Below are 25,299 nucleotides of genomic sequence, written 5' to 3'. Positions count from 1 at the left end.
TTAATACCTTTGGGAGTGTTTTAGATAAGTGCACGCTGTTCATAACTTTTTAAACTCACTGTTAAAGGTGGTAAGTGCTATTTCCTGATAGCCACAACTTCTTGCAAATAAAGGGACTTTGCAATCATGGGAATTCCCCTTTAGTTTTTTAAATGCAGAACAATTCAATGGAATGGTTTCGTTGCCCAAGTTCTGGGCTGTTATATATATTATTTACTGGGCTGTTAAATAGAAATGTCATTGCTGATTCATCTTTTCTGTGTATATATCTATCTATCTATCTAAAAAATCTGGGCTGTACGCTATGTACAATACAGTGCTGCATTTTAGAATTATTTTGTTTCTGTAGACTCGTGAGAGACCTATAGGGAAAGAATGAGTACCTGCGGCTTGGAGATTGTTTGGGGGGACTGTCTTAGTTCTGCTCTGCTTCCTACTGAGTCACTTAGAAAAAACCCAAAGGGCAGAGCCAGGCTCTTCGATGAGACACCCTCGTGCAAAGCTCTTTCGGCGGCGAGGTTTCTGGTCAGCGTACGTTTTTAAGCCGCTGCAAGTACTGCTGAAGCCAATGTGAACTCTGTGGCCTTGTGTTTTACAGGCCGACCCGGAAGCTGGTCCAGGACTGCCCACCGGCTCGCAGACCACGCCGGCATCCGGGGCCGGGGCGCAGTGCTCGTCCTGCCGAAGCCGTAGCCCCCGGTTGGGAACCGCGAGCCGCAAAGCTGCTGTCCACGTGGACTGGTGCTGAAATCTCCCGTCCGGCTGCTGCCAGAGCCTCTCCAGCGAAACCCAGAGACATGGCAACAAACGGGACAAAAGTGGCGGATGGACAGATCTCCACGGAAGTCGATGCTTCGATCACCAATGACAAGCCTAAAACCTTGGTAGTAAAAGTGCAGAAGAAGAAGACCGATCTTCCGGACCGAGATACTTGGAAAGGAAAATTTGACTTTCTTATGTCCTGTGTAGGTTATGCCATTGGCTTAGGGAATGTGTGGCGATTTCCATACCTTTGTGGCAAGAATGGTGGAGGTATGTTTGCTGTTTCATTCTTACAACCTCCGATACATTTGTATATTAGAATTCGCCATAAAAATTATCAGGAAAACAGAACTTGGTTTTAATAGCTTTTTCATCTGTATAGGTGTTTTTCGGGTTTGGGGTTTTTTTCCTTTACACTTGTCCAGGAGGGTTGGAGCCACTTTGGAGTGCGGTGCTCTGCTTTGAGGTCTGCTCTGGAGTTTATTCTAACTTCTAGTTGGCAGGTGCTCTTAAAAGACCATAAGGCATTGGAGCAGAACGAAAGCCCGTTGCCTTCCAACCCTTCAGAGCCCTCTCTTTTGGATTGAGTTTTTTGAGAGGATTGCATACAGCTTGTAATACTGACTCTGAGCTTACCATAAATGGCTAACTTCAGCTGGAAAGCAGCCAGTTCCAGGCCTTTGTGCTATCTGCCTGCTCCTGCGATAGATGAAGGCAACAAAATACACGGTCTTTTGGATTTTAGCTTTTTACTTCAACAGCAAGTATTTAAATCACAAGGAGGTATATTTTTCCCCTTATTTTCACCTCTTGAAATACTGGTTCAGAAGTGTACATGTGCTTTCCACTAACTTTTCAAAAAAGTTACGCGTAAGGAGAAAAAATGTGGGTTTCTTTTCATATATAATAGGGATGGAAACAGTGGAAACTCAGTTGTGTTTTTCCCCACTGTAACAGACTTTTTCTTATTTCGTTTTAGGTGCATTCCTGATTCCCTATTTCCTTACTTTAATTTTTGCTGGAGTGCCACTGTTTCTTCTGGAGTGTTCCCTTGGTCAGTATACATCTATAGGAGGCCTTGGAGTGTGGAAGCTTGCTCCAATGTTCAAAGGTACAGTATGAATTTGGATTACTTTCCATTTGTTTCCAAGTTGCAGAAGACATGCAAAGTGACAGGGCAAGGATGGTTCTTTATGCTTTCATATTTTTACTTAAACCATAATTTTCTACAGAAAACCCTAATTTTTTGAGGTGTAACTGACAATTTTGAAACACACTAGGGTATTATTCATTCCCCATTAAAAATAGCAAGAGTTAGGCATTAGAATCTCAACAAACTTATTTTTGAACTTCAAAAACTTTTATTTTTTGTTAGGAACTTATAAAGACTGTTCAAAATAGCATATTAAATCTAGCAATAGTTGTCTGAGCAGGTATGGAACTCTGTTCACAGCAATTTGGTAAACATTGTTTCTTTTTGCAGTCACAGAGGTTTGTATCTCCTGTTGTTTATTGAGATTCAAAAGCCGGACACTACAAAGATGGCAATTTCATGCTGAATTTCTTAAGATGAGCTCACTCCATACTTAGATTTTTAGCTAGTTTGAGGTTTCTCATTGCTAGAACCTCAAGGTTTTAATCTAAATTCTGCATAGACCTACAACCCTCACAAACTCTGCTTTTCACCCTCTAATCCCAAATCCTTTGGCACTTAAGAGCTCCTGAGCTGACTTCTGGACCAGCAGAGGAGCGAGTTACACATTCAGTTATAGATGACTTTACACAGTAGGACTGACAATTAGCATAGGGTGCGCTAAAAGGTTGTTTAGAGTGGATTTTGTTCTAGGAAATTTTGTATTGGGAAAATCCAGAGAGATGAAAATGTTTCTCACAGATAAGTATTTTAACTTTGCTCGAGTTAACTGCTGTTGGTAGGGGGCACAATGCAAAGTATAGACCTTGCTTTGCATTATACTGAGTATTTTGAGCACTTCCTCCTGTTTAGTGTCATGTGGCAACTGTCACCAGCCTGAATATTTTAAAATATTAGAATATTTAAAAATGTAGAGACCTCATCGCTCTCTACAACTACCTGAAAGGAGGTTGTAGAGAGGTGGGGGTCGGTCTCTTCTCCCAGGTAACAAGTGATAGGACAAGAGGAAATGGCCTCAAGTTGCGCCAGGGGAGGTTTAGACTGGATATTAGGAAATTTTTCTTCACCGAGAGGGTTATCAAGCATTGGAACAGGCTGCCCAGGGAAGTGGTTGAGTCGCCATCCCTGGAGGTATTTAAAGGACGTTTGGATGAGGTACTTAGAGACATGGTGTAGTGATGGTTTTTGGCAGTGTTAGGTTTATGGTTGGACTCGATGATCTTAAAGGTCTTTTCCAACCTATACGATTCTGTGATTCTGTGATTCTGTGAAAATACCCCTGAAGTCTCCATGTGGAGTAGGAGACAAGGTATTCTCATTGTGGAACCCCTGACATTTGTTTAGTCTGAGATGACATAATAGCATTATACAAAGCATCAAGCACTTTGATCAGTGTACTAAATGGCTAGCTGCTCTTATAACTCATACTCGATTTGCGTGCATCTGCCAGAAGTTTCTGTGGGACTGCTGTTTCAGGGAATGAGCTGGTTTAGCTCTTTTCCCTAGAAGTAAAAAATGCCTGTCAAATCTCAGCAGCAGCACATGTGACTGCTTACTGCAACACACAGAGAACTGGACACCAAGATTAAATGTACGGATGACTGAACTATCACCCAAATTAATGACCTTTTTATGACGGTACTTCTAAAATTTTAATTCAGCTTCTACAAAATTTGGTAAATGGTATCTGCCCCATATGTTGTATTTGTCCTTCTGAACTGCAGCTCTTCAACTGAGACTCATACAGACATTACTAAACATTACCTTCTTTTGTATCTTTTTGGTTTTTTTACAGGTGTGGGTCTAGCTGCTGCAGTCCTTTCCTTTTGGCTAAATATTTACTACATTGTGATTATTTCGTGGGCCATATACTACCTGTATAATTCCTTTACTACTGTAAGTGTGTGTGTTGGAGGGGGGATTGGAATTGTTTTGTTGAATGTAAAGCAAAGTGATATATAGATAGCTGATTAATCTGTCTCACTGTAAAGGTGTGAGGTTAACACAAAATGCATAGAAATCAGTAGAATAAGCCATTTCTTACTTAAGGAAAACTATTTTGTAAAAATCCCTTTTTAAATTTTTTTTTCTCCACAAGAAATGTAGAATAGAAAACTGTGAGGAAAATATTCCGTTCCAAGAATGTCAGTGGAGAAACATAATAATAGGTTATTTTGGAGGCTTCTCTTTCTTACCGGTTTGTTTAAACTTCCTCATCTTAATCTTCAGAGCCACAGCTCTTTCATCTGGATCCTTTTAGTTTCACTTATTACCTGTCTCTGCCCTTTAATCACAAGCGTGCCTGCTTGCTGCTCTGCTTACCTGCCAGGCAGCTGCAAGTCACGCTCAGGCGTCGGACCCCTTGTCCTGGCAGTGCTAATGAGAGTACTAGTACCCCTTTGCCTTTGAGCCTACGGGCCAGTCATTCCCCTGAGAAAAATTCTGGTGTATAACTGATTTTTTTTTTTTTCCTTCAATACCAGCCACACAAATGTTAGTTCTTTGGGAAATACTGTCTATTTAGGAAATAGACACTATCTGGGAAATAGTGTCAGTGTTTTAGTAGTGGAGGGGTTTATTAAAGAAATCCCTATGGAATGGAAGGTCTGTGATTTGATTAGCTCTGAATTTCCATTCATTGTTGTTATTTTCACTTTGTTTTCTTTCCTTTTAACTTTATTTTTAGCTGCCCTTTTTTTCCCCTCAAGGATGATTCATCAGCTGAGTAGGTCTTGTCTGATTTGTGGGTTTTGACCATCTGAGGAAGCATTCTTACATAACTCTCAATAATGAATGCATTATTGTTCAGTTGTCTCGTCTACAAATTTTGTTCATGCTTGCTTGTTCTCAGCTTTAAAGAATTGTCCCTTGCCCAAATTTGCATTAATTACTGTCTGGGAGTGATATGATCTTTTCTTTTTTTGTTATCCTCAGATTTGTTATTGATGTGAAAGGTCAGTCATAGTCTGGAAGTGGTGCACTGGCCCATATTGACTGAATATTGACTTCTACTTCTCTGAAGCCTCTTATCCATGTATTTAAAACATGCAGTACCCTGATACAACATTTTCTGTGAGAGGATTTTCCAACATTGGCCATCAGAAGAATATCTAAGTTGTATCTAGATGAGATTCATTCTAATGGATATCATGTGGAAACAGGTTCTGCTTCTCAGAACTTCTGAAAGATAACTGAATGTAATGGACATATGTAGAAAATGGAAGGTTTACATTTTTCTAATTGTCCCCTGACCTGAGGGGAAAATGGAAATCTCTGATCAATAACCATCACACCTTTATTACCTCTAGTGCAACAAGAGATAACAGGACCTCCAGGAGGTCCTTTGTGCTGCCCTTGTTTCTCGTAGCACACTCAACATACTCTCACATGCTGAGAGGCCTATCAGATTCCAAAGCATTTGGGCTGCTATATTAAAGAAAGGATATTTTCACATCTGATTCACACAACTGATATGAAGTTAAATAACATATGTGGCAGGCACGTACCCCAGGGAGATCAGTGCACTGCAGAACTCAAAGTATATTAGTTCTCCACTCAACTGTCATTTCTAGTAAAGAGAGGGATACCTGAGGTAGTGCTCACTTAAGAAGTGGTTGACTGTTTAGGTTTTTCTCTCTCTCTTTCGTAAATAGACTCTTCCTTGGAAACACTGTGAGAACCCATGGAACACTGACCGCTGCTTCTCCAATTATACCTTAGCAAACACCACCAACATGACAAGTGCCGTGGTCGAATTCTGGGAGTAAGCTGATAATTTTTCTCTGTATTATTCCTGTGCATATGCAAGGATCAGCTTGTTATCATTCGTATACTATCTTCTGAATTAGTTGTCAAATACACCATTCTGTTGGCTTTTTCTAGACGCAACATGCACCAAATGACCGATGGATTGGAAAAACCAGGGCAAATCCGATGGCCGCTAGCAATTACTCTAGCAATTGCCTGGATTCTGGTGTATTTTTGTATCTGGAAGGGGGTAGGCTGGACCGGAAAGGTAAGATTAAAAAGCACTGTAAATATATTTCAATTAAAAATGCCCATTTTACTCAAATATTCTGAAAATTTTTGAGGTAAGAGGCACTGGGGATAGTTTTGCTGGAACAGCTCTGTGAAGTATTTCATTTCTATCTGTCTTGAATTGATACAGCACAGTGTTTTTGAAAGAGCTGGCTCCTCTGTAGCTAGCTCTGACCACAGTCTTGGATGGTATCTTCACTTATAGACTTCTTGGCTTTGCCAGGTGTTAAATTGCCTAAAGATATGTCTGCTTGTTCCTGGGATGAATATTCTAGCTAGTTTGGATAGCAATAGAGTGAGGATGCAGTGTTTTGGCTTCAGTGAGAAGCACGCATTTATTGCACAGCTCTTGCAGGACTTGGATATGTAAGTGTTGAAGCTGTATCGCATATAAGAGTTACTCCCCCCTTTCCTTATGCTAAATGAGCGCCATAGGTGGTTCTTACCACGGGCATGCTTGCATGCTGGGCGTCTTGGAGTCTGGCTGGTTTCTGAGTGCAAAGCAGAATTTACTAATGAATTAAAGGAACTTGTATTATTGACGGACCTTTCTCCAGGAACGAAAGGGCAACAGCGTCTGACGTTGGCATATACCTCTCCCTCTCCCCAAAATGGCAGGAAGAAATCTTGGGGAAATGAAAAGCCCCAGCCACAAGGCCTGGTGGCAACTGAAGGCTTGGGTTCTAAGACCTCAGGCCTGGTGTAGAGGACCTAGGATTTTTTCACACTGAAAGAATGAATTGTTAACTTTTGACAAGATAGTTGTAACTGTGACCCACTTCAAACTGCGTGTTGAACGTGGCCTGGTTGAGCTCAGACCAACCCATCTCATTTCTCCTGTCTGCAAAGAAGGTGGCAAAAAAGGGCTGACTGTTTCTTTGGAGTCTGACTTCATGGTGTCTTTTTGATAAGGCTTTTGAAAAGGCAAGAGAGTAGGATCCTGTAGGGCAATTATATCATAACATAGGTGAGGAGAGAGTGTTAAAAATACAAAAGCAGCTGTCTGAGAGCAGGATAATAATTGAACAGATGTTGTTCTACAAGCAGGATAGGATACCAGAACCTTGTGCTTTAGGGAGCTCACCTTGTTGAATATAAGAAAAGAAAAGCGTGAGCTCCTCGTGCAAAAATATCCTAGTCCACTAAATTCCACCTTCAGGAAAGTCAGCAACAGCCACCTGCCTTGGAGACATGGTGTTTAGGGAATTCTGCAGTAGGCACTCCCCTTTCCTCACCAAGCCTTTCCCTTGATAAATGCTTCAATTTTAAAAGTCAGCCTCGGTTGCTGCTACAGTATTTTTAAGGAGCAAATATTTTCTGAAGTGTTAACAAGCACAGATCATTCTTCCTTCCACACTTACAATGTCTTGTTTCTTCACATCAGGTGGTATATTTCTCTGCTACTTATCCTTATGTTATGCTGCTTATCTTGTTCTTCCGTGGTGTAACACTGCCTGGAGCAAAGGAAGGCATTTTATTCTATATAACTCCCAACTTCAGTAAGCTTTCAGACTCTGAGGTAAATATTCAATCCTTGTGAACAAAAGTTTCACTACTAACTGTTCACCTTTCAGACATATGACCTGCTCCTCAAGTGCAGAAACAGATTTTTAAAAAAATTATTTCCTGCAATCAGGTTTGGCTGGATGCTGCCACACAGATTTTCTTCTCCTATGGTTTGGGTCTTGGTTCACTGATTGCCCTTGGAAGTTACAACCCTTTCCACAATAATGTTTACAGGTAAGCAGATGACTGCATATATTACAATGGCACTTTCCTCTCTCAGCTGGAGCTGGATTCTGTCTTTCAGTGTGCTATATCATTGAAATAAAGTGTAGTCTCGGATCGGAATATTAAATGTCGTATCTAACTAGGAATGAGAGGTATAACTGCATTTACAGTAATGGGAGAGACAGTATGACTTGTTCAGCATGGAACCCAAAGTGTGAAATCCTAAATCATTAAATCTTTTCACAGGAAAAAAGGGTAATATACTGATGAACAGTAGCATTGCTTTACCTACTGCTTAAAGCACCTTACCTTTATTTCAGGGACTCCATCATAGTGTGCTGCATAAACTCATGCACAAGCATGTTTGCTGGCTTTGTCATCTTCTCCATTGTTGGATTCATGGCTAATGTCACCAAGAGGCCTATTGCAGATGTTGCAGCATCAGGTATCCAATATATTTTTCTCTAAGTTGTTCAGTGGTATCAGTTATTTGTTGTTTGTACGTTGTATCCAGCTGCTTCATGTAATTGTTCAAAATCCCTCCCTCAAAACACTCCTCAGCTCCCTGTCATTTGTCGCCCTTACTGACTGCAAAAGGGAGAGCATTGTTTCAGACCTCTCAAGGCAGCACCAGCAAAATCATTTCACGTCAAGCAGACTGCCTGCCTAATGCTCTCAAACCTTTGGTGTGGAGAGTGGTCAGCCAGGGACTCATCTTGGGCTGGCGCAATGAATGCTAATGAATACTACTTACAGGGAATGCATTTACAAGCGGTGGCAGCACAGTTTGCTGCTTCAGTGCTTAGCTGTGACATCCGACTATGAGCCTCTTGCTACTGAAATTCTTAAAAGCAAACTGAAAGGAGGAATGCTGGTCATAATGGTTTTGGAGCCTATATTCTCGAATTCCGTTAGGTTTTTAGATTCCTTTTACTGTTTCTTAAGGTTAAGCCCTTTGAGGCAGATCCATTTCTCACCTGTTGAGACCTACAGCCAATTTTATGGGACCCTTTATTATGGAAGTCATTTTACTTAGGGCAGTAAGATGTCCATGGAAGGATTCTGCTATTCTTTGCAATGCCTTGTCTTTCTTCCAGATGAAAAAGCTTAAAGTAGCAGAGCAGATGGTTGCCCTAGCCCAGCTGGTGTACCAGATACTCATTTAGCAGTTCTGGCCACAGGGAGGGATCTGATAACTGAAAGCTTGCTTGGAAGTTGCTGGTGGACAAAATACGTCTTATTATACTAGCAAACATATCCCATTGATGAAATATTCCCGTAGTTAGAAAAGCAGAGAATTTAAGCCCTAAAAATAATCTTCAATAAACTACACATACAAAGAAATTAGCAAAAAAATTATGATGGCATACGCTGTTGTCAAAAAATGCTCTGGAAAGTCAGTGGTGTGTGAAATAAGCTTCTTGGATTTATGTATTTGATACAGATGTAACTATATAAAGACTACACCTCCAAGCAAAACAATATTTTCATATCATATTAAGCTCCTAAATGCATTTTAAGGTACCTAAGATAATAGTCTTTTCAAAGATGCACATGACCTCCTGTGGCCAGTAATTGCAAAGGATATTTGGAAATTTGACCTTTTAATTAAGGCTTCTATTTCTGCTAGCGAGCTCAGAAACTGATGCTTTATTTTAGCACCATGAGAGATGTTGTTTTGCGATCTTTTATACAGCTTTGTAAAACAAACAATATTATTAAAAGCTATAGCCGCATTTTGGTGGAATGCGTAACAGAGTGAAATTAAGAACGTACTTATCTTAAGTTTATTTTGCTTTTACTGCTGCCATTTGGAAGGCATTCCAATCACACCTGCTATTGCAGGTTCAAAATTGTTTCAAAATCGGCATTGCATTTACTTTGACAATTCAGGTGTCTAACGCCAGTCCTTGCTTCACTGCTTTGAAAGCTATATACGTCCAAGCAATTGTCACAGACAGACTTATTTTTAACGGAAACTGAAAAATCAGATACCCCCCTTAGGGGAGGCACACTAATTTTATTGCTGTGATTATTTAGTTTGCTACGGGTTTCCCTCTTAACCTGACATCAGCTGCTTTCCAGCTATGCTATGACAACAAAAAGAGCTCCTTCATTTTAAATAAGAATTTATATTCCCCTTCCAACACTCTGCCCCCATCAGCAGTTAGTAGGAAGACAAATGAAAAGGTTTGCCTGTTTACAACTACACAGTTTATTAAAATGTGTATTTTAAGATCATTAATGTAAAGGAATAGCAAAGAGGCATACTGTAAATGCTGGAAAGTGTCTTCTCCATTTCTGAGCTTTGTTTCTCTTCTGAACTACTTGGTGCAAAGCAGAAGATTACAGCTATCAGTAACTACTTGAGAGGCAGAGAAAGCTGATCAGTACCTGAAGATGTAATCCTAGCCAAGGATCACATTCCCTGTCTTTGCTATACAAAGGTGTCCCTCCGGAGCAGCTTCTGAACTGCATCTAGTATTTTGCTTGCTTGGTTGGTTGGGTTTGGGTTTTTTTGTTTTGTTTTCTTGTTGTTGGTGTTGTTTTGGTTGGTTTATTTTAAAAGCAAGATACGTGCACTGACTTCTTGGTCAGTGAACACTGGTTAAGCTGAAATCCCTGGTCAGATGCTGCATCCATGGCTGAGTCATTCAAATAAACCTAAAACCTATGCATCAACAGGAGCAAATAATCACAACACCCCATCAATCACATTGACATTTTCTCTCCTGTTTCTCCTACCAGGCCCTGGACTGGCATTTCTAGCTTATCCAGAAGCAGTGACACAGTTACCCATTTCTCCTTTGTGGGCAATACTGTTCTTCTCCATGTTGCTTATGCTCGGAATTGACAGTCAGGTAAAACTGGTGTAAAAATTAATAATGAAGACAAATTTTCTGCAACTGTATGGTACCAGGTTAGCCTCTCTCTGTGCATTCTGCACTGCCAGCTGTTAGTGGTGCAGAATGGTTTCTGGAATAATCAGATAAATAATAGGAGGTACTAAGGAGAGGAAAGACTAAGAGGTTCAAGGAGCCTGGGATAGTCAAAAACTGATATTAAGACACTTTTGCTTTTTCATGAACTGTTGGAAGCATGTACAAAATGTGCAGAAAACTTAGTCTGCAGACAAAAGGAATTTTCTTTGAAATCTTAACCATTCGATCACAATATTAAAAAATAGTTTTGCAATGTTCATCAATGTAGGAGACACTGGGGTATGCTTTACAAGGTTTAAATGCCACAAATATTTCTGAAGGACGACTTCAGAACTTACCAGATGGAGCAAAAAGGTGCAGCACACATCTCATTTTAAGCATATGAATGTCAGGAGGAAATTCAGGAGGCAGTAGACTCGTTCCTGAGGACATTCTGCATCTTAGTGTGTTCTGCAATCACTTCCCAATGGTAAGGATCAAGACTTTATTGGTTCAGGCCTTAGCTAAGAGTTATAGATGCTATCTGACAGCTGGAAATTAACGGGAAGGCACAACCTAGAGGTTTTGCAACTCGAAATAAAATATTCTCCAGAGTTACTGTCTAGATTAAATAATTAAATAATGAAATAATTCAGTCAGTCATGCAATCTTTAAAAAATGTTTATTGCAAAACCAGCAAAAAAGCACACAGAGCAAGAAAAAGCACTTTACGTGCTAGAAAGGACCACGTCCAACAAAAGCATTCATTAATCAGTAATACTTTTAATACAGATAGCAATCAATTAATTGTAAGCACTAAAGAGAGTGCTTTATTGCCTGTCTTATTTTGCAAAGCCTACTTTGAAGACTTTGTCAGGGAAGTCCCTCCTGCCTGCTGAAACGTTTGGTCGTTTGTGTGTGACCAGTCATAGGCAGATGTGTTAATCCATTTGCAGTCAGTTGCAGTTGTCAAAGCAGCACCTTACAGTCATGGGCACAGTCTCAACAGCACATGAACAAATATGAGAATTACTAGCTTAGTACTGTACTAGTCTTTCAGTAGAGAAAATCCATCATTTTCTATAAATCCAAGTTGACTTCAGCCTGTGAACCAAAATACAAAAAGACCAAGAGGGCGTTTTATCCTGCAACAGGAAAGGAAGCTGAAAATGTATGTTTTCTATTACTTTGTTTTTCAGTAAGCTTCAGGCTTGACATTAAAACCTATTGCTCAATCTGGGGGGAAACTACTGTGAAATTAATTGGGTCAAAAATATTCTTGAAAGAATTTGTCTCTAGGCAACTAACAGCTGAGGAAGGTAGCCTAATATTATTAAAAAGAATATATATCTACAGGCTGTCATGCTTTCATCATTTTCTGTCTATCACTGAAACATTTCATACGCTATAATTTATAGGAACTATAACTATTGGTTAAATTCTGATTGCACTGCTGGAAATTAATATAAATTTGCATACCTTCTGGTTTTTGCTATTTCAGCCATCATAATGACAACATTTATTTTGAATATATATACTTAGAGTAAAAACCTGAAGTATAGCCATGCTTTCCGTTTGGAAGACCACATCCTCAGCAAAAATCTTACCATTGCATTGACTTTTCTGGGGATACAAAAAGTATTTGATCTATAATATATGAGAATCAGTCTTGTGTCCTTAAGCTTCACTCTGAAGCACTGATCTGATTACACTTTTTGTGTCTGTTGGCTTTCATGTATGTGAGTAAATCACAGAAAGAAGTGTAAGTTTTCGAAGGATCTAGGGGTCAAAGCCTTCAACTGTAGGTGTATTGTCTTCTATCGCAAGAAAGAGCACTTTATCTTCATAAAGCACATGCTATAGTTCATAATTCAGAATTTTGACTGTTTTTCTAGCTGGAAATCTTTTCGCACAAATCTTTTTAGACAGAAACGAGGCATTCAGAAGCACTGCTTCCACTGAAGTCAAGTGAATTTTCATTTATCGTTTAATGGATGCAGCCTTAGGCCAGTGATGAGTCGTATTGAAAACTCCTCCCCTAAATGTAATCCTGCTGTTGTAGTGCATTGCATGGTATTGTATTTCTAACTTTACTTGCAGTTCTGCACTGTGGAAGGATTCATAACAGCTTTGGTGGATGAATTTCCAAAGTTACTGCGCAACCGAAGAGAAATCTTCATTGCTGTTGTATGCATTGTTTCCTATCTGATAGGGCTGTCCAATATTACTCAGGTATGTTCTGTAGAAGAATGTGATCTTATGTCTGACATACAGCAGATGTTTTATTTCCGCCTTCCACGCCCCAACCAGGAACCACGGCAAGCCATTGAAGTGGCAGGGATCTATCATCAACACTGTCTAAAGATTTCAGGCAGCAGACATTAACTTATACGGGTAAAATGCCCGTAGTCCGTGGATGCAGTGAGGCCTACTTCATGGTTCAGGTGACAAGAAAATACACATCGCTACAATCTGTCTTACAGTCCGACAAGTGGTAGCTAGGGACGTACTGCATTGCTTCCTGTGATCTACTAGGTTGCAAACTATTTCAGGAAAATGATTGAATTATTGAACAAAAAGGAGTAAAGTGAAATCAAACCCGTTAACTGAATTCTAGCAGTAATCTAATTTTTGTCAGTATTGACCTCAAGCGCTATAAGACTGTAACCTGTTAACGTTAATTAATTTACATTAATATGTCCCTAACCTATTTGCCACTGTTAGTTTGTAGCTTGCATTTTAATCTATCTTGAAATTGGAGTCCTTACTATTTAACACTTCCTTCTTATATGTTTTAGGGTGGAATCTATGTGTTTAAGCTTTTTGACTACTACTCTGCTAGTGGAATGAGTCTCTTGTTCCTTGTATTCTTTGAGTGCATCTCAATATCCTGGTGCTACGGTAAACAATATGTTTCTATTTTTTCCGTAAGTTTTGCACATCATAAGGATACTTCATCTACTGATTTGTTCTTTTGTGTGTGTACATGCTGAGGATGGAACTGAAATTGCCCTTGGTTTTTATGCATATAATTCCACTGAGGACTCAAAGTTGGCTTGTGGAAGGTACTCCTGCCTCTTTAAAACACCCTATGTTTAAGCCTGGAAGTCAGTAAATGCAGTGTTTCAGGAATACTAAATAGGTGACGTCTCCGTCTTTTTTCCCGTCCCCCTTCCTTGGAAAGCCTGGATCTTCAGAGGTGTGAGGTATTGCCGTTCTCAGCATAATGACTTAGGTCTTTTGGACTTCGTAACGTTTCGTTTCCGGAAATGACGCTCTCACTCTAGGATCTTGCAGTGAGAGCCAGGCTCCTTGGTCAGTTGTATCTTGCATAATTGCCCTAAAATATCCAGGTCTGGACTGACAAGCTCTGGATATAAAGATTAATGAATACGTATCATATTCGTGCCAGAGTATTTGTACATTTGACCTTAGTTCTGTGTTAGCTAGTCCAAGGACCTACTCCCATGATTACTAAGGCACTTCAGCTTTTATTACAAAACTGATTCAGAGCTAGATAACGGGAGTCTTTCTGCTGTCCTTTAATGGGCTTAAGAGGACGGAGCAGCATTTTATAGGGGAAGAGGTACTGCATGTGAATCCAGAAAATGCGAATGGAAAAATACACCAGCTAAATAATGAAGCAATCAAATACACAGTTATAATTAATATGAAAGACATACCTTTCAGAAGATGATGAAGTGCTGGTAGGTAACGGCAGCAGCAGAAGGGCTACTCTTTGATTTCATATGCAGTTCTGCATGTATATGGTGTGCATATATCCACACAGAGGGAAGCTAGTTAACGCTAGGATGGATTTTTTTTTAATTTAATTTGTAAAATATCATTCTAAATCTCTCGTTCTAATAAAACTTAGAGTTGAAATTAACCAAGGGTGATTTACTGCCTCTAACCTTCAGATGTACAGACTTCCTCAGCCTTTGCATGGGAGTAAGTTTGCTGGTCGCTAATTAATTAATTATCATGTGGAAGAATGAGAACAAATGATTCTTGGTGCTTCTGAGTTTGCACATTTCTTTCCCATTCAGATAGGTGAAAAGTTATGTTGAGGTCCATATAGAGCTTCCAAATATACCTCATCATTTATGACAGTGTCTCTCAAAACCACTGAGCTTTCAACTGAATGAATTCTCTGATATGTTTCTATACTGTTTCTTATTTCTATATTTAGGTGTCAATAGATTTTATGACAACATCCAAGAGATGGTGGGATACAGACCCTGCATCTGGTGGAAACTCTGCTGGTCATTTTTCACTCCTATCATTGTGGCAGTAAGGAACAAACTTTTATTATGATTCAAAGGATATAAATGAGGTGGCCTATGTACTACAGTGTTGTCATTTCCACCCCCACAGGTTCATATTAACTCTGACCTCATTCCTTTTTTAAGGATTTGAGCAATTCCATTGAAGGCAATAGGCAAAAAACAGTGTCATTAGAGGAAGCCTGTGCCCTAAGAAAAGAGGCCTTGTGCAATTTCAAGATTTGTATTAGTCCTCTGGAAACGGTAACCAGTCAAGAGTTTGGCAGAGATAGAAAACTGTAAGAAACAAATTTTGACCATTTCTTGTATTTGTACATAAAATGTAGCAATCTCTCTGAAGTTTAAATTTTCTATATACACGTTTTGTGAACTGAACTCCTTCACAGGTGCTATTCTAGTAACAGACTAGTACTATAAACTGATGTTCTTCTCTCTTGGGATCCTGTGGAATATATTACCCAGTTTATACTACATTTTTACTGTTTTTTCTGGCAAACCTTGCAAGGATTTTGTGCACCGGAAACCACAGTACAGTCTTTTCCTGATTCTAAGCTTTATCCAGTTAAGCCCATACAGTACGTTTTGAAGTAATAAGCAAAGAAATGTAGATTTACTACACATAATGTAGTCAACCCAGACGCAATATAAAAAACTGTAATCAAGTAGACACTATTACACATGACACAGTCCTTCTCACTCACAGCTATTTCTCTGATATTCCCATATAAGTACCCGTAGAAAAGCAAACAAAAAGCACTAAAGAGAGGCAGAGAGATGTGTTTATATTGAGGGTTCTTGATTCATCTCTACCTGGATGAAGGCAGCTTTCATTTTCTGAAAACAAGTGTTCAGGAAGGCATAGAAAATGCGTTTTGTTTGTTTTAGTGGTATAGCAGGAAGATGACCAACATTGTATATAAAACTTACCAGATTTCTCCTGTCTTGTAAAGTCTTCAGCAGAATTTGTCGTCCAGTGCAAGTTCACAGGTGGTGATGATGTGCTAATAAAATCTGCCCCTCTGCAATCTCCTCTCTGGGAATATGTTCTGCACAAGGCCTGAAGCTGGGATCAGAATGAGCTTCCTTCTTTGCTGGTTCAGTTTAGCAAGCTGGTTTAGACATTTGAAACAGGCCAGGATAGGAGTCTTCCTTGGGAACCTAAAGGAAGAAGTACCATGTTTGCAGGTCATCTGTTTGAAAACAACACAAAAGCAACCCACAAGTGCTGCTGATCAATGGTACAGTATATATGTGTATGCAGGTATTACTCCCCAGGACCCCCATCTTTCCCAATAGCCCCCTTCCCTCTGGTTTTGTGCAGGTTATCTGAGGACTCTCCTAGTACCAGTGGATTCCCCGTACCAGCATACCTGGATAAGCTGAGATGCAGGTCATGTATGTGAAAATATAGTGTTAACTTGAAACATTAAGATTCATTTTGGTAAGAAGCTTCTTGGGAAACTATCTCCTCATCTCTTGTTATTGCAAAATTCAAAGCGGTTTTTGAATTTCGTAAGATAAGTTCTGTTATACAGATAAATCTGTAGCCACTTACTGAACCACAGATTCCATTCTGACTGCCCTCATTTTCCATTGATGCTGGATCTGAGGATCTGAACAATATCAAAGCCTCTGGGCCAAGCAGTCTTAGGTGTGGTGATATTAGAGAGGTCAATGCAGAGCCAGGCTTTAAAGAACACTTCTTATTCAGAGCCTCTAGGAGTCTGCTGCTGACCAGTACAGTAGAGCTGCACTGATACTACTATTCCGATAAGAAAGTTAGTAGAAACAAACAAACAAGTTCACAATTTCAGAATTACAGTGCAGTTATTTACACATTCCCACACTAGACGTTAAGCTAGCAGGGAATCAGTAAGTGCAGTGGGCTGACATTTGCCTGTTTTCTGCAACCTCCATCTGGAAGAGTGACCTGCAGGCCCCATCTACAAGCTAGTGCCCGGCGGCCATCACCAGAGACTAGAGGAACCCTTTTCTCCTTGCCTGGATGTAAAGGCAGGCTGGAGGTCCAAGTCAATCCAGAAAAACGCTTGAACACAGAACACTCTGGAAATCTCATCCAAATCTTCTTTTCCGCTGTATTTTGCAGGGAGTATTTATCTTCAGTGCTGTCCAAATGACTCCTCTCACGATGGGAAGTTACGTTTTCCCAAAATGGGGCCAAGGGGTTGGCTGGTTCATGGCTTTGTCTTCTATGGTGCTGATACCAGGCTATATGGCATATATGTTTCTAACCCTGAAAGGCTCCTTGAAACAGGTAAGTCTCTCTTTTTCCTGACTGCATGATTTCATCTTGCGAGACCTTGTGCACACTGATAAAAGAGTGCTGGGCAGCTCTTTTTACTATATATTTCCTGTGGCCACACTTGCTTAACCCAGTTATTTTTGCATCGAGCTGAAAAACATAAAAACACGTACCAAACAGACAAAAGACAAGACAGTGTCTGTACCATCTGTTGTTAAACATCATTCACTGCATTAAATGTGGTCCTTAGCTCTGGGCTTGGACAGTTCCAGGCACTTTGCGTCCCAGCTCCTTACACCTACAAAACAAAGTAGCAGTTTACAAAACACGTAAATTTGTCCTTATTAACGCAAGACATACTGTCATGTATCAAGGCAGGTGATGCTCTAAGGAACTGGAATCAAACTCTTAGGACTAAACCCACGTCACTCTTGGTTTCCATGAGTCTGCTCACAGTGACCATATTTAGCATCTGCCCGCAATGTGATCAAAGATCTGAGCTGCTGTTCTGCATTCCACCTGTTCTGACTTACGACGGCTGCCTTGTTCTGCTGCAGCTGCGAGAAAGTACACGTAAAATCTTGGGAGCATGTTTTATGAATATGCGGCACTTCCCTGTAGTCTCTATTTAAGGGATTTCTATGAACAGTTACTTCACGAAGAACGTTAGAGGGCTTCTTCTCATTGCACTGTGTGCTTAGCCTCTCCCTGATTCCTTATTCCATCCGTTAAAAGGAGATGACACTTCCCATGTGAGAGAGGCGTTGTATGGCTTAAATCCATTTTAAGGTCCTCAGAGAAATGCTGCCAGAGTGTGAAATGTTAATAAGGTTATTGAGCTGTATACTGTTCAGTAATTACGTGCAATTGCCATTATTTTTTTCTTTTTTTTTTTTTAATCTGGGTGCACCCTCAGTTTTCCCTCTCCAGCCAATAATCTCATTCTGTGCGTAACACACTTCTTCAGCACGACTATTGAAACATACATCTCTGTCCTCCATGACTGTGGGAACCAAAGAGTGTCAAAATGAATTTGTCAGAATTTCTGGAATATTCTAAAATCAGCTGACAGAGCCATCTTTGCAAAGGGACAGATGATCTTAAGCAGAATTGACGAGTAATGCCTCATGAATTGCTCAGATCTTGATCCAAACATTTGTCTTCAGCAAATTTTAAAAGACTCAGTGATGATTTAAAGAAGTCTACAAAAAAATTTCCGGTGTCGTCCCCCTGCCCCGGCTTGTTCTTAGCTGCTACATTTTGAGTATCTTTTCCTTGGTCTTAGGGAAACATTTGTGTGCAAATGGAGAATTATTGCTCTGAAATATAGCTGCTTCTTAGGCAGAGTTGTATAAGACCACAGTAAAAATTCCTCATCTCAGTCCTGCTGTGGATTAAGGTCTCATTTTTGAAAGCATTGACAAATGATCATTAGATAATAGGAGGAGCCTACACCGCTCACAGGCTTTGACGATCAAAACTGGGCTCTCTTTTCAATCCAAATGTGAGCTAGACAGATAAGCTTCATGAATGGAGAACACAAAAGGACTAGGAAAGACAGAATAGAAATAAAACAATCTTAAATAAAAGTCTACTTTACCTACTGTGTCCTTGGAGGTAGTAACTGCCAGAAGCTGCAGCCAGTGCTCTCTAGTCCCTTCTGCTCCCTGGGGAGGGTCACCAGCAGGTCTGAGATCCAGCTTTGAGTCCCTGCTGCCCACTGCAATCTTGCAGCCTCTATGCTTGACCTGTGGGCTCAGAGGAGTCTCTCCTCACCTGCCCCGCACTGCAGTCTCTCATTTCTTTTCCCTAGGCATGCTCAGTTGTTAATGCCTGGTGGCATCTACCATTTTGCATGTGATCTTTCAGCTCCTACTGTCGTGTTCAGAACACAGCTAAAACTGGTTTTAGTATACAGGATTTACTGCCTTTCTGGTCCCTTGGGAGATAGACAGGATTTTTCATGTTAGCTCTAATGCCTAGAAAGACGTGTTTAGGATTGCCTTAAAAAAAAAAGTAAGCTTAGAAACAGTTTTTTGACTAACTCACATTTATTGTTGTTCTTTAAACAGCGCATCCAAGTAATGATTCAGCCAAGTGAAGACATCACTCATCCTGAAAATGGGCCAGACCAGGCCCAACAGAGCAACTCTGCAAACAAAGAAGCCTACATCTAAACTTCTGTATTGTAAAAGTACCAATACTACTCCAGAAAAACAAAAAATATGGTTGAATATGACCACAAATTTATGTCTGAGAATATAATTACCTACCTCTAGTGGCAAAAAAAAAAAAAAAGAAAAAAGAAAAAAAGAAAAAAGGTCATCTCCACTATAAGGGAATCGCCATCGGTATGATCCAACCATTGCGCGAGCTCAGATGTTGACAGTGTTTTGTGTTCTCTGGCAATCCACAGACTGTTAATGTTTTTATCCTTCAACAATAATAGTTGCATATCTTGGAATTTGTAAATTGATGTGCCAAGACCTTTTTAATCTACCTTTTAGCACGACTATTTGAAGTTTTGTGCTGCTGATTTTTAGTAGTTTATCAATATTTCTTACTGCTGAATCCCAAGACTGTTATTTCTGACTTTGCAGGAGTAAAATTAAGTTTGGAATTGTTTTGTACAAAAGAATGAAGTGTTTTGTAAACAAGTGGTTTCCAGTGAAAAAGTCTGCCCTTAAAATTTGCTCCAGTCAAGGCCATTTGAGGGGAAACAGAGTTCCTTCAATTAACAGTAGGCAGAACCTTTATAAACATTCCTAGTGCAAATTAAGTTATATGGCTATTTATGGCAATAGAGCATGGAATGGCTGTAAAGGCTATCTGTACTTAGCCTTTCAGGATAACTGTCAAACAAGATCGTAAATTTCTTTAAAATTACGTATCCTGTTTCTTATAAAAAGAACATATCTTTGTGAATCAGTATGACATGAATCACAGATGTAGAGGCAAAAATATTACTTCCAACTTTTTTAGCAAAATGAGAAGTAATATCCGAGAGCTCTTAAAGATTCCCAGAAGTAAACGAAATGCAAAGTATTTGCAATTCAAGCTCAGAGTCCTTGAACTTGTATTATGCTGTTACTATTCTACTGGTATTGCATTGCCACCAAAATAGAAACCAAAACAATGGCTTGAAGATTGAAGCTTATCCTTGTAATTCTAATTTAGGGTTTAATTCTCAACTGTTCTTTTTAATCTGTTAAAGGACTTTAACAGTTTCTAATAAGCAAATTATAAAATATGGATCGTTAGCACTTTGAAAACAGTTTTGGTTTTATTTACATATTATTTGTGACGATGAAGGCACGAGGGAAAGCTATTTCAATAATATATAAAAATCTCCACTCTGGGCTCAGCCTGCATTTGCCACGTAGCTAAAAAGCCCATTCCGCTCACGGCAGTTTTTCCCTGTGTGGAAAATGCAGTGGTTAGCCCCGTACGGTATTTCTCGTTTGGCAGCTATACGACAGACACAAAGGATTATGGAAAATGCAGTAGTTGATGTTTGATTGTAAATGACTGTGACAGAACTGTGCAATGAAACATGCTTTTCAGCAAATTTTTGTGCAACGTACAATGTTAGATAGCACAATTTATGTAGAACTACTACGTGAAAAACATGTTAACTGTGAATGTTGGGTTTTTCGTTGTTTTTGTCTGAAGGTGACAAACATGTTCTTGCAATAAGGTATTATTCTCAGAATGTCAAGCACATTATTGTAGAAATAATATATATATATAATACACATGTATTTCAAACTACATCATAAAATCTCAGCGTATGTTTGGTAGATTCGAAACCGTTTCATACATAGATCAATTGTAAAATATTATGAGATCTAAGCTACATCCTAAATGGCTATAGCTGAAATGCAAAAGTCCTGTAAGTCTTTGGGATTTAGAGGAAAACCGTACATCCTACGCAAACATTATACATGATACATACACATTATAATTGTGAATTTCATTAGACTAAGGATACAAATTCCAACTTTCTCTTTATTGTTTAATGTAATCAAGTCCCATGTTGTTATAAGAAAAATGCAGTATTTAATGTTTGATTGTAAACAATTATGACAGATGTTTGACAGACCTGCTGTTTAGCAAAAAGCTGTACAAACGTATCATATAGCACAAAATAGTGTTGTAGAACTACTGTGTGTAAACTGTGAATAGCTGTATCTTTTTTGTAGTACTTGCCCTGAGAAAAAGATTATTGTATGATCATATATGCTTTTTGCAATAAGGAAATATCTGAACACCAAGCAAATCTATCTCTATATAAAAATATATATGTAATATATACATATTCAAAAAATATATACAGAGCCTGTTTAAAAGAGTACAGTATTATTTAGTAAATTGCAACCTGTTCTATGGACCAAATGTAAAATATTTATAAATTAAGATGCATTTTAAATGTCTATAAATGGTGTCATAATTAAAGCACGATTGTTATGTAAGTTTCCAAGAGTTTAGAGGAAAAAGAATAAAGGTTATATTATACATTAAATTCGGAATTTTGCAGTCTTTCATTGGATAAAACCAGCGTGTGTCATTTTCTGTGAAGCAAGTTTTAAATGTTTCATATATTTATATATATATATATATAAAATATATCCTTTAAATATCAAAATGCTGTATCACACTTGTGATGTGTAGAAGTACTCCATAATGCTATTTCTATAATTGAGGTGGTATGTGCACCCATTTTCCAGGAAGCTTCAAAGGTGACAGTTAATAGGCCTACTGGCATCCTGCTGCTTTGATAGCCCCGTAGGAAGATGGCAGACCAGGGCCTCTGAGCAGCCCCAAAAAAAGCCTGGATGTTAAAACAAACGTTCCTCAGGTAGGCTTCTGCTGATACCGTGGGGTGTGAACTGCAGCACCTGAAGTCACTGATTGCTAAGCCCTTACTGAGGAGCTGTAACCATCCCAGGCTGAAGCCAATGGCCTTATGCTAAACGGGGAGATGTCTACAACAAATCGTTGTTCTCTGTATCAGCTGCCGTTGAAGTGTGAGAAGATGTCAAGCAAGTTGCACAGCACTCTGCCTTACATCTGCGTCTATGCAATACTGCTGAGGAGCTGAATGCTCCCATGCTCTGAATTTAATTATCTAACTATAAAACTGGAGCAGGACATCATGCTGGGAAAGAGTCTAAGCAATTTAGAGAACATGATTAGAGTTGAAAATGCTCCTGAAAGAAGCGTCTAAAATCATAGACTTCAAATTCAAAATGCTGACCTTAGAAAGGAGCACTCGAATGTGCAAGTACAAGGCGAGGGCAGATCCTGCTTCTGCTTTTAAAAAAGGCTGTGGAGGAAAGGCAGGAGCATGTAGGGAAGATCACAGATTGTTCTGGAAATGGGGGAAGGAGCAACTTCGATGCTTTCGAAATACAGAGGAAAAATTAAACCATCTCTATGATGTTTAGTTCATGGGCATTATGTATTGTATTCATGGCCTGCTGCTTTCACAGTATCTTGTAAGAAAAAGGATGAGAGTTGCATGTGAGAGAAGCGGACATGTTGTTTAGTGCTGGGTGGCTGGCCAGCTGGCAGTGCAAGGGGCAAAGGATGGCTGAGGAAAAGGAACCTAGTTGAAGGATATTGTGTTAGCGCTGTGATATTTCCATGTTCTCCTGGAGGAATTTTCTCTTGCCGTGCTGCAGAAATCCTGACAGCAATTCAACAAGAAAAATGCAAATAAGGTCACTTCTTCCCTACAGGACTGCAGGATGCCCGGAGAGAAATCGGTGTCCTTGCTCGTCAGGAGTATTAGTTCAGCTACATGTGCTGTTATTCTAAAATAACACTATGTTGCTTTTGGGGTTTTTTGTTTGTTTTAAGCCTCATTATATCTGCTGTGTTCTGCTCAGGCCACAATAGCATTACAATTAACTATTAAAATTACTCAACTCCCACTGTTGGCTGGTTCTTGGGGGGCTGGGTTATAACCCCAAGGCATGGCTATGCATTCAGGTGCGGCCGATCTCAGGCTTACCTTAGCCTGGAAGTAAGCACGGAGTGGCATCTCCTGCCTGCCAACACCCCTTCACAGTTGTAACCACATTTGGCAGCTGCCATTGAATCCAGCTGGGAGCAGCAAAAGTGGGTTGCACTAAAACGTTCGGACATTCACCTCTTGGTCCCTTCCACTTCAGGCAAGATTCCCAATGAAGAGGAGACTGAAGTCCGTCGTTCGGCTATCTACAAACACAGACAGACATGATGAGGAAAGCTTCCACATAAAAGCCTTGTTTCCCAGGAATCTGAACTGCTCAACTCAGAGCTCAGTGTAAGCTGCAGCAGCTGCCAACCAGCTGTAGTGCTGCTCATTCATCAGAGCAAGAAGGAAGGCACCAGGCTCTATATTCTAAAGGGTCTTTTTACTTTTTTTTTCCTCCCCTCTTCTTTCTCAGCTTCTCACATTGCTCAGGATCATAAACTGGGGGGCAACAACCACCACCACCACCTAATCAAAAAACCTACTCCCCCAAAAAACCCCAAAACACCACCACCACCCCGCTACATTACATGTATATATATATATATATATATATATATATACACACACACACACACACACATACATATATATATATATATATATACACACACACACACTGGGACATATATATATCTATATGGCCAGTTAGTTCTAGCATCTAGAGATGGCCCTGCAGGTCCATCTGGTAACTTCTGCCCCACCTGCTGATCATTGCCCGTATCTCCACTACTTCTTCCTGTCCTCTCCTGGTAGCCACAGTGACTGTGGTGTGGCTGTGGCAGGGCAGGTGTCATTTACCTCTCCTCCAGGCAGACTAAGCAGCCCTTCAGCACACACATGGATAGAAAGTGATGACAAGGAAGAAGAACAGCAGTCAAGATTATCTTCATGACAAGTGGCGCTGACTGAATAGAGAGATGTTTAAAATAAAATAGATAAGAATGAGGTGGGAGGGAGGGGTTTACCCACATACAATTTTTCCTGTTTGTTTTTTTTTTCCCCCAGTCTAAATATGCCTTACTTCCTCTCATCTTCCGGGGGACATGGGGGGGGGGGGGGGGGGGAGAGATCAGCGCACAAAGGGGAATTAAACAGGGTAAAGTGAAACAATATTAGTCCCTTCACAGAGCTTAGTCTTCTTGTGAAGCTGTTGTAAGTACTGCCACTTCTCATTCCTGCCTCTACAAGTTGAGGCCAGTCAATAATTCTGCCACTCTTGACTGCTGATAATCTCTATTTTCACAGAAATCCAAATAATTTTTAGGGCTACAGAGCTGTTTTGTTCTATTCTTCTGACCAAACACATAAGAGCTCAAAAGCCCACTGTACACGTCCTTCAGCAGGCAGGTTACAGCAGAGGGAACCACTAATCCCCAGTTGCCAACCCCTGTGCACGTGGATGGATACGGTTGCGCACATGCGTGTGCACACACTTTACAAGTGCGTTCATTCACAACTTGCCCCCTCATTTTAAAATTTATTAATTGGTGGGGGAGAACTTACACTATTTTGCAACTTAACATCTGTTTTCTTTTTTTTTTTTCCCCTCCAGGTTTGTAAGTAGTCTCACATTAAAATCAGTGGCAAATATACAGTTATTCTTTTTGAATATCAAACAGGCTGAAGTAATCTGGTGAGTTATTTGTGAGTCATAAGCACATGATGATGCTAAATGTGTCCAACACTGCCTAAGAGAAGGACAGGATGGATCAGGCATTGTCACAAGGATAAAAATTAATGTGTTTTTGCCAGCAATGGTGCTTTAGTCATATTGGAATAGCTGCCTTACATGTCTTTGGCGATAAGTAGCTGAGAGGTGTTTATAAACATTTTAAAGTAACAGTGAGTAGAAAATAGCCAAAATGTACACGTTAATTTTGTGTCTGGAGTCTCCTCTACACTTTACCAAGCTGGATACCCACTTAGTGCTGGAAGAGGAATAAAATTGAATGGAACAAGTCGCTGCCTTACTACATTACATCAGTGCAATTTCTGTTCATTATAATTATTCTAGAGCGACCTGGGAACATCTAAACCAGTTTAACATAAAAAAGCCTAAGAGGCTAGTTTTGGTCTACAAGGTTTTTCCAGCCATCACTGGCAGTCTCATTTACTGGCACTAC

General features: G+C 39.8%; 1 protein-coding gene across 1 annotated transcript; it reads left to right on the top strand.

Annotated features, from left to right (window-relative positions):
* The first annotated feature begins 797 nt into the window (after positions 1–797).
* On the top strand, positions 798–19,331 carry SLC6A1 (solute carrier family 6 member 1). Its single transcript, XM_075513645.1, has 14 exons — positions 798–1,032; positions 1,742–1,873; positions 3,711–3,811; positions 5,569–5,678; positions 5,798–5,930; positions 7,338–7,472; positions 7,590–7,693; positions 8,005–8,129; positions 10,433–10,545; positions 12,706–12,837; positions 13,404–13,506; positions 14,798–14,898; positions 16,999–17,166; positions 19,227–19,331. Exons 1-14 carry the CDS (start codon positions 798–800, stop codon positions 19,329–19,331), a joined length of 1,797 nt encoding a protein of 598 aa, XP_075369760.1.
* Positions 19,332–25,299: the final 5,968 nt, after the last annotated feature.

This window comes from Mycteria americana, chromosome 11, assembly GCF_035582795.1.
Source record: "Mycteria americana isolate JAX WOST 10 ecotype Jacksonville Zoo and Gardens chromosome 11, USCA_MyAme_1.0, whole genome shotgun sequence".
NCBI lineage: Eukaryota > Metazoa > Chordata > Aves > Ciconiiformes > Ciconiidae > Mycteria > Mycteria americana.
The sequence above is the reverse complement of the archived record's forward strand: the minus strand, read 5'-3'. Positions and strand labels throughout refer to the sequence as shown.